At 54.1% G+C, this 9867-nt stretch overlaps 1 protein-coding gene across 1 annotated transcript in view; it reads left to right on the plus strand.

Moving 5' to 3' along the window:
• MVK (mevalonate kinase) overlaps positions 1-4641 on the plus strand; it is a gene marked incomplete at its 5' end in the record, with an annotated part of 10293 nt that extends 5652 nt beyond the window's left edge. Inside the window, 4 exons of the mRNA XM_010010904.1 lie at positions 499-589; positions 1052-1168; positions 4006-4159; positions 4490-4641. Of these exons, the coding sequence (XP_010009206.1) occupies positions 499-589; positions 1052-1168; positions 4006-4159; positions 4490-4641 (514 nt within the window). The remainder of the gene's footprint in view (positions 1-498; positions 590-1051; positions 1169-4005; positions 4160-4489) is intronic.
• Positions 4642-9867: the final 5226 nt, after the last annotated feature.

A 9867-nucleotide genomic window follows, 5' to 3' on the forward strand; every position in this document is an offset into this window, starting at 1 on the left:
GGCAGCAAATGACATTGTGGGGAAGGGGAACTTCTTGCTTACCTGGTGGTAGGACTGTGGGGAGAGCGAGCTGCAGAGACAAATCCAGGTCCTGCCTGTTCCCTCTGCCTCCTGCCAATGAGGTATAATCTGACTCCATTAAAATCTTCCACAGTGCATGAAATTGCTCTATTAGCAGTTAATGGCCAGTGCTGGCTAGTCTCTGAGATAGTATTTCAAAGGGAAAGTTTTACTTGAAAAACATGGATTTCAGTAAATACATTACAGTCCTATTTATAGCACTGGTACAGTCATTCCTTGTATCTAAGAGGAACAATCCTGAGCCCAGCCAGCACTTAAGCACCTGCGTAACTTTTAAACTAATGAGACTCCTTATCTTGGGTGTCTTGCTCAAACAGGCTTTTTGAGGCAGAACAAATGAACTGTGGGTGTCTGGGCCTGGGGAGCTGCTGGGGGACCGTGAAGGGAAGAGACAAGGAGATGGCTTTGTTGTTCCAGGGTGCCAATGCTGAAGATCTTGCTGACCAACACGAAAGTCCCTCGGAGCACCAAGGTCCTGGTGGCCGGTGTCAAGGAGAAGATCCAGAAGGTGTGGTTGTGTGGGGATGGAGCTGTGTGCTGTGCAGGGTGGGGAGAGAACCCTCGTGAGCTCAGATCTCCTCATGTGGGGCTGCAGGTCTCACGGGGAGAGCCTTCCTATGGTCACTGCATTCCTGTCTGCTGCTAGCTAAGGCTCAGCTGCCCTGGGAATGGGGGTTCAGCTCGGCCCCAGCTTTCTGAAGCATTAACAGGGCTTGCCACAGAAATCGCCAGTTTGCAACCATGAAAAGAGCAGTTCCTTCCTCTGGCCCCTTTCTCCCTCTTTATCCATTTTCTGCATGTAGGAGCAACCTACCTTTGCCCTGCCCTGCCCTGCAGTGGGCTTTTCTGTGAATGAATAGCTGTAAAAGGGGTGAGGAATTGTCAGACTCAAAGGGACTGGGGCTGGTTTCATCACAGTGGTGTGAGACTAGTGAGCAGTCTCCTCACATCTCGCCTTCCCCCTTCCCAGTTCCCTGCTATAATGAACCCGGTGCTGGACTCCATCGATGCAATTTCTCAGGAGTGCCAAAGTGTTCTGGAAGCGATGCCTGCAAATCCATCACCAGAGTATTACCCTGTGCTGGAGGTATGGGGCTTGTTCGCCAGTAGTTTCAGACACGGTTACTGCTGAACATCAAAATGTCATTTAAAGAACGTTAGAGCTAAGGAAAAAATTGATAGCAGGAAATGTTCAATTCCAAGTGAAACCGTGGTCTGTGCGTGCTGCTTTTAATGCCCTTCCTGGAGCCAAGGGACAGAAAACGCCGCCGGTGTGTCTCCAGAGCTCTGCACAGGGAGGGAGGGAGTGGGCCTGGTGCTTTGTGGACCTGTAGCTCTGGAGGTTTTGTTTCCTTTTGCTGAGATATGGAATGAGTTCAGGCTGAGACGCTGCCTCCCTGCGCCACGGACCAGCCACGCTCCTCCTGGCAGTCGCTGCCTGTGAAGCAGCTGCTTTGTCACTGCCAGGGCTGGAGTGAGGAGCAGAGCCCAGCAGCCACTGGTTTGCAATGGACTGGTTATGAGCCAGCTCCCATTGCTCTGCGCTCATCCTGGCTCCAGAGAATAACAGAGTTGTGCCCAGAGCTGACCTGACATTGATGCATGAGGTGCTTACCAAGGTCTGTGTTTGTCTTGGCTTTGTTCAGAGTAGGAGAGGCTGCTGTGGTGGGGGGAGACACGCTTCTGAGCAGAAGAAGGGGGTTTTTACAGTGCTGAGAGCACTGTAACCCTGATTCAAACAACGTGTGGCAGTGGCCCAGCTGGGGCAAACCTGGCCTGGCCCTGGGTGCCAAGAGACTTGGATGGTCAAGAGCCATTTGGTACCAGCGGTGCAGTTCCTTGTTGGCATCTGGATCCCTGCCCTTGGCTCTCCTGTGAGGACCTCTGCTTGTCCTTGCTCTTGCTGGTCGGTTGTCCCCTCCACAGCCTTGAGCATGGTCCAGGGGCACAGGGGAGGGCTCTGGAGTGGGACAGGGCTGCTGTCCCAGCTCGACCTGCACAGCAGGATAGGGCTGCTCTGTTAGCAGATGGTGGGTACAGCTGTGTGGCACCTCTCTGCATGTGGGTGAGCTGCTGCTGGGACCACAGCAAGCACGGGGGGGTCTTCCACGGGATCCATAGCAAAGTCCTTCTGCTCCCTTTGCACCAAGGGGGTGGTGGGTTTCTGTACCCATCACAGTGGCCTGACTCTAATGAGGGCTTGAAGGAGTCTGTCTGCAGCAAAACTTCAGACAACTCTTCTCGACCTTAATTCCATATTGCTCAGCCTCTCGCAAGTACTGGGGGGACAGGGAAGGGCTAATTTGAAGTGTGCTTTGAGATCCTCACGTGAAAGATGCCAAAGCAGCCATGGATATGATGCCCAGGCAGCAGCCCTGCAGTGAGCAGGTTTCTGTCTTGAATCTGTTGTTTTGTTTTGTGCTTGAAGAGCCCACAGAGGCACAGTTGATTATATGCAGCATATATATATATATATTGGGCTGTTTCTGCAGTGTGCACTTCTGGACAGCCTTGTATCTGAACCACCGAACTAGTCTACTGTGTCATAAGCTGTCATCTGATTCCTGGCAGATTTTGGATCAGGAGATGACAGGTGTCTGGGATCATCACGGGCAGAGCTGTGCCCTCACTCAGGCATATAAAGAGGCCTCTGGATGGACGTGTGTCCAGCCCAGCACAGAGCTGGATAGATGCGCTCTGCACGCCGCTGGCTAATTCAGCTCCCTGTGTTTGCTTAAGCACAGTGCCGAAATGCTCTGGTGGGGGCAGAGGGACTGTTTCTGTGTTGTCCCCTCTCGTGTGGTGTGTTGCTGGCAGGAGACCCGTGTGGAGCTGAGGGAGGTGATGTGACAGATGCCTGTCACGCTGTAGCGTGGCTCCCACTGCTCCCGGTGCACAGCTCGCTGCAGGCAGGGAAGTGTTTGGTGGCATCATTCGGAGGAGGGAGCACAGGCTCCCTGTTAGGGAGCCTCGCTGGGGCTGGCTCCTGCTTGTGACACCCTTGGGAACAGCGATGGGAACAGCCACGAGTGCCAGGGAAACGATTGAGTTGGGATGTCAGGCCAGCGCGGTTGAGACTGAGCATCCTCCACTGCTGGTGCTGATGAGCTGGGAGGCACTACAGTGCTTGGGGGCCTGGTGTCAGGTTTGCTCTGTGTGGGCCAAGCCCTTCCCTCTTTTCCTGAATTCCTCTAGTCCGAAGAGAAGAGAAGCTGGGCAGCTCTGCTTGGAGGGTGCCTTGCTTGGAGAGTGGTTTGTGCTGCTTGTCCCCCAAAGCGAGGACCCTCTCGACCCCACTTGAGCTGGGTGCCACATTCCCAGCATAGTGCTGGTGGAGGCCCCCTGGCTCAGAGCCCGTGAGGAGGGAGAAGCTGCCCAGTGCAAACACAGGGACAGAACTCCCATGTCACCTCTCCAGCAATGCCATTTCTGCCTTGGCTGTGTCAGAAGTCCCTGGATGCAGTTATGCTGGATGGATTGCAGAGCAGGGCAGGGTGACAGCCAGGAATGAGAGATACTGGCTTAGTGCCCTTCCCACGGCTGGTGAGGGGCTTGCACAGGCTCCTGCTCAACACTCCTGTGACAGGGGGGAGGTGAAGCCGTTGGGAGGCATCGGGGGGCTCTGATTTAGTGCCTGCTGGCAGCTTGCAGTGGTCAGGGCTTCTCAGGAGGTCCAGGAGCTGTTGTACCACTGCGATGGGCAGCAGCGGCAGCACAAGTTGTGATGGGGACGGGGACAGATGAGCAGCCCCCAGGGCGCTCAGACTCTGGCCTTGACCTTCCTGCCCAGAGCTGCCGAGCCCTGAGAGATGCTGGTGGCCAAACTCCCTGCAGAAAATGACCGTGTAGAGGGATGGAAGGGAGCCACTGCTGTAGAGAGTCTTTGTCATGATGCTCGTCTCACATGTGTGTGGTTGCTTTTAGGAACTCTTTGATATAAACCAACACCACTTAAACGTGATGGGGGCCGGGCATCCCTCCCTGGACCGGCTGTGCCGGGTGACAGTGTCCCATGGGCTGCACAGCAAACTGACCGGGGCTGGTGGCGGTGGCTGTGGCATCACCCTGCTGAGACCAGGTCAGTAACCCCCTGCTTGCCCTGGGCATCCTGCCCCTCTTCCACGCAGCCCTGCAGCGGGGTCGGGTTTGGAAGCAGAGGGATGCAGTGCCAAACCCCATATGGCTGTGGTGGGATGTGAAGCCGTGTCACGGCTGTGGGGTGGTGCCTGGCAGTGTGGTTTGTGCTGTTTCGTACAGGGGCCGTTCAGTGCCTTCCTTAACGTGTGTCAGATCTTCAGGGCACGGGCCCTGTTCCAGAGGGCACGTGTTTAACCATGCGCTGGCCCCTCTCGCTCTCCCCACAGTGGCCCTGCTCACTAACTGGCTGCTCTTGCCTTCCTCTTGGCAGACACCTCCCCACTGGCCGTGGAAGCAGCCAAGCGAGACTTATGTGCCTGTGGATTTGAATGCTGGGAGACCAGTATCGGGGCCCCCGGGGTGACCCTGCACTCGTCCTCGTCCTTAAGCACCCAAGTGCTGCACGCGCTCGCCGACAGCTAAGCTGCTGCCTCTGGCAAGACTTGAGCTCTTGGCACTTTGTGCTGGGAGCTCTGTGCGCCCCGATGCCTGGAAACTTCTCTGCTGTGGGGCTGAGGGCCTCTAGATGCAGGTGTGGAGGCAATGTGGGGGCCTGGTGCTGCTGGGAGTGGGGGCTGCCATGAGGAGCAGGCCAGGCTCTCAAAATCCCGTTTGGAATTGCCTTTCTCCACTGCTGTGCTAATCCCAAGGGGCAGGAGGAGAGGAGCTTGGCTGGATTCCAGCACGGATAATGACACTTTGCTTGGTTCTGCTGCTTCGGATGCATGTGGTGTCTCTTCCCTTCTCCCCTGGTGTCGGGCAGTGGAGGCTGGCAAGGTGGATGTGCAGAGAGCTTTGACATTTTGGGGTGAAAAGCATCTTGGCAGCTCAGGGCTTGACGCTCACGTCTCCATTTCTCCTGGACTGCAGCTTCCAGTGGAGAGGAAACCTTTAAATACAGCTCTTACCTGCTACTAATCAGGAGTTGGATAATTAAAAGGGAAGATGTGGTACATTCCTAGTGATATCCTCACTGTTCTCGCTCTTTCCCATGGTCTCTGTCTGTAGCCAGGCTCCTGTTCATGCGCTCTGGTTCAAACAGCAACGTGCCTGCGAGGAGGGTGGGTAAAAGCAACTGATTTCTGCTTTCAGTTGCTGCTGTGGGATCTCTTGTGCTTCATTCTTAACTGACATGTCCTTGACCCTGTCACTGGGATGTGCATCGTGCCAGGGCAGGGGGAGAGTGGGGCTGGAGCGGGGCAGTGACAGAGCAAACACAAGTTTGGTTTAGTCTGAAGGAATCAAGTAGGAAAAACCAATCCCAACCTCCTCAAAAGCTGACCTGAACTTACAATTGGCCAACTAGAAACCCTAAATGCATTTAAACTGGTGAGGCAAATGTAACTGCATTTCTGCTGCTGAAATTTTAATGAGCTGTACCACAGCACTAAAGGGAATTGGCAGGTGAGTGCCTGAAGCTGGAGTATCCTGAGGTAAATACATGGACTCTTAGTGGCTGTGGTCTCTTCTGTACCTGCCAGAGAAGATTTTATCACTGTTCTGCTTGGCTCAGTTGTTTTTTAAGCATAGCTCTGTGCAAGAATTGCTCCATTCAAAGCTGAGTAATAAATTGGCAGAGGTGGGGGCTTGTCTTCCTCTTCCAGTGCAGGAATAAAGAACCAAGTGTGAGAAGCTGAGATGTTACTAGCTCTATAATCCTGGCATCGTGGTGACCAGCTTTACTTCACTTATCAGATGTAAAACTGTCTCTGGTTTTAATAAAGTGATGGGGGTTTTTATGTGCAAAGTGTTCTTTGATAATTATGCTGGATACAAAAGGAGAAAAGCACCTTACACCGCTTCGGTAAGAACAGGTTTCAGATGCTGGGTCTCTACATGTCTAATTACAATTCCAATTTGCATCCAAGAACAGCTTTACACTAATCACAAGTCAGAAAGCCTGATAAATAATTTACCATTTTCTAATACAGTGTAATCAATGTGCGGATCTGGGAGCGTGTTGACTCTGTACTGTTTAAATGTGTCTGTAGTTCCTGATGGGTAGCACAAAGAAATGCCAAATTCAGTGCCAAGGAGCTTCGCTTCAGAACAGCGTGTCTGGAGCTCAGCCTCGTTAGCAGCTTTCATGGGAGATGGGGGAAACAAGGGGAAATAAGAGGAAAGGTTTGGATTAGTTGGTTTAAACAGTAATTAAAGGGGGTGATTTAAACTGGCCACTTCAGGGTGGTGTGGGGCCTCCAGTTACCGCTGCTGATGTCCGTCATGGGCGATGGAGTGTGTTGTGTGCTGTCCCTGCCTCAGGTGTCATCTCCTGGAGTCTTCACCTCGGCCCAGACCATGGGCTGTTGGGGCCCTGTGACCAGGGGTGCCTTTACCTGCACGTTTTCAGCTCTCTCTTGGCAGTCTCTGCTTCGCTGGTGGGTGTGATGGAGGCACAGAAGTGACACGGAGCCAGGCGGTGGCTGAGACACGTGAGGGATGTCAGTTGTGCTGGGGTGCAGCGTTTCTGCCTGCCCCGACACTGGGGCTGTGCCAGGGCTGGGACCTGCCTTCCACATGCCACAGGGACCAGAACTGCCCAAGTCAGCAGCTTGGAGCCAGTCCCAGTTTGTTAGCAGTAAGCATGGATTTCACATCCATGGGCAGGCACGGGGGTAACCGCTCCCTCCTCTTTGTGGTCCTCCCTCCCCGGATCCATTGGAGCCTTCACAGGGGTCTCGCTGTGCCCTGGGATAACCAAAGGGACATTTGGCACTATCCTGAACCCAACCTCTTTGGTTGCACCAACGTGCATCCCCCTCCTGTGCTTCCTTGAGCTCTGCACCCTGCTTTGCAGAGGATGGGGGGGGTCCAGGGGACCCCCATCCCTGTGCTGTGGGCATTGGGCTGGCTGCTCCCCAAGGCCTCTCATGCCCTGTGGCACCACAGTGGGTGCATTTTGCTGCTGTGGGAGCAAAACTGAAGCTCAAATTAAGCCTCTAGAGCATGTTCTCTCCATGTCCCATCCCCTCCTCTCCCCCAGCCCCACCAGAAGCCCACCGATGCTTCCCCGTCTGCTCTCCCCAGGCTTGTTGTACGGATGCGCCGCGGCGCAGCGATTGCTGCTGAAGGATTAGCCTGGTAATTTGGCTAATTTTTCTTGAGCTTCATTTTTCACATTATGAGCTTTGCAGGAAGACTGACGATCCTGGCTTTGCCTCTAATGGCCAGCGCGGGAACGGGGAGGAGAAGCTGCTTCCATCCAAAAGGATGCAGGGCAGCGTCATTGCGGCAGCGCCAGGGTGCCTCTCGCCACCCCAGAGGGCCCCAGTGCCTTCACCCAGTAGGTCTCCCCGTGACCTGAGACTTCCCCACTCGCTGCCTGTCCCCTGCCAGGCACAGATGGTATTATTCCGTGTGTTTAGTCCATGTCAGCAGTGGCTTCTTTCTGCTCCGGTGAATAGATGCTGAAGAGGCAGTGACATTATTTGAGATAACAGAGTGAACAGAAAGAGAGTCGGGGAGAGAAAGGAAATGTCAGCACGCAGGCGCTGAGGAGGTGAGGGGCTGCTCAGGACCCCCAGGGCTCCGTGGTGCTCCCAGGGTCCCTCCTGGGGATGGGAATGGAGCTGGGGACCCCCCTGCGCAGTGGCAGGGCTCAGTGCTGTGTGTTGTGCGCGGGGAGGGCTTAGGGCGTTTTGGGGATACCCCTGGGTCTGGGGGTGCCCAGCTCGGTGCCATTTCAAGGGCAACTTGCAGCTCTGCCATCCCCCCCTGTAGAAGGGCTCCCCGTGCCCTCTGCCCCCCAACACCAGGGACTCAGGGCTCCCTGCTGCCTGGAGCACACGCGGGGCGCCCCAGTTGCACCCCATTGAGGCGAGCACCCGCGGGGAGCCCGTCTGTCCCCCCCTTTTCCCTCCCTTCCCTCTCCCTTCCCGGCGCACTGAAGGTTTTGAAAGTTAAGTATTACCGTCTGCTTTGTTGTTGCCTAACTACGACAGACAAATTGAGAACTAGTTGTCAAAATGTCAGTGCACAACAAATCAACATTCAAAATGAGTCTCGGCGCTCTGTGGTGTATAATTAAAAAAAAGCCCTTTTCAGAGATTTCAGCGAGCGTTGGCTCTGCTTTATATTTGTCTGTGTGATTAATAAAGGCAGCTAATTTTCAGACTTTAAAAACAGCTAGAAAATAGCTCCTAATTACATATTAGGTTCCAAGCGGCCCCCGCTGAGCGAGGCTGGTATTGGTGGGCCAGAGAATTTGGCAGGGGCTTAATTACATTCTGAGCATCATCTAATTTTAGTTAAATGTAATGTAATCAGCAGCAGATGTCTGAAATAAAATATGAATTATGAATATGATGAAATTTCATTCTTGAATAAAAAAGTAATTTGCTATTTAGTTCATTAAAGTCGCGCAGGTTTATTAGGGAGCAGGTAGAGGCTGAGGCTGCCTCGTGTTGAAATGAGAGTTCAGAGAGAGGAGGAAATTGCATTAAAGGTGCTAAAATATTCCACTGGGACGATGTGCCCGTTGGGGCTTAATGGGTACAAGAATAACTGAGCCTCGGGGCTGGCACCGGCTCGTGTCCCATGTCCCGGGGTGCTCCTTGGGATCCGCTGTCCTGCCCTGGGCATCCCGGGTGCATCCGCGCTCGTCGTGCTGAGCAGCTCAGCCGCTGTCCCCGTTATTTGGGGTGGAGGTTCTGGTCCCCAGTGTTCCATCATCACGGGGACATCAGCCTTCTTCCAGCTCGGCCGGGAGAGCGAAGCATCCATTTGTCCGGTGATCCCTGCGGGACGCCATCGCCTGGACATCCCTCCCTCCCCACAGCATCCTCGGCAGTTCCAGCTCTGAAGTTTAAATTGCTTTTCTCTATTCCTCAGTGGCCCCGACTGACAGATAAGCATCTTCTGGAGAGGGAGAGAGATGTGTGTTCATTATTCCCTTCTATTACAGATCCTGTCATTTTAATCCCTCATGGATGCTGGGAGAAAGGCTGCACCCGGGCACCGGCTTAGAGCCCTTCCCGCTTCCCACATGTGCTCCCTGAAGGAAGCCTGATTCCTCCTGGAATTTCCCTCCTGAGCAGAGGGAAGCCCCGCTCACCGCAGCGTGCCAGCAGCACCAGCATCCCCTCTGCTGGGTCACAGCAGCTCTGGTGTGCCTGCAGTGGGTGCTGCTCGGTGGTGAGCAGCAGCCCCGGTGCCGGCGCTTGCCGGCTGCCACGCTCGCTTGCGTGGGTTTGCAGTCCTCCCTCTTCTATTCATCAAGGGCATGACAGCTAAAATTCATTTGAAGATGAAGAAAGTGCCGGCTAATCCTTTCTGGGAGACAGTGATAGACTAGCGGCTCGGGAAGAATTGCACAGCAGTAATGAAATTAGGCTAAAGCTGCTGGCAGATAGCAGATAATTGTCCTTGTCTGTCACGAGGAATAACATCTCCCAAATCCAACACAATGATTGTTAAACTTGCAGGAATTTATTTTATTTATTTGATGGGGTTGGGTTTGTCTTTCCAAAGGCCTTTCTCAGGAAAACCAGGATGGATGGAAGCTGCATGCTCGCCTCCTGCCTTCCCCGGGCGCTTCAGGTCTGCTGCAGGTCCTTGGCCTGGATGGAGGAGGTGCTGCGCATGTCACTGTGATGCCAAGGACACCCCGGGAAGGGGCACTGCTGGGGACTGTTCCCGGGAGCAGGATAC

The sequence above is a fragment of the Nestor notabilis genome, unplaced genomic scaffold (genome assembly GCF_000696875.1).
Source record: "Nestor notabilis isolate BGI_N333 unplaced genomic scaffold, ASM69687v1 scaffold22453, whole genome shotgun sequence".
Taxonomy (NCBI): Eukaryota; Metazoa; Chordata; class Aves; order Psittaciformes; family Psittacidae; genus Nestor; species Nestor notabilis.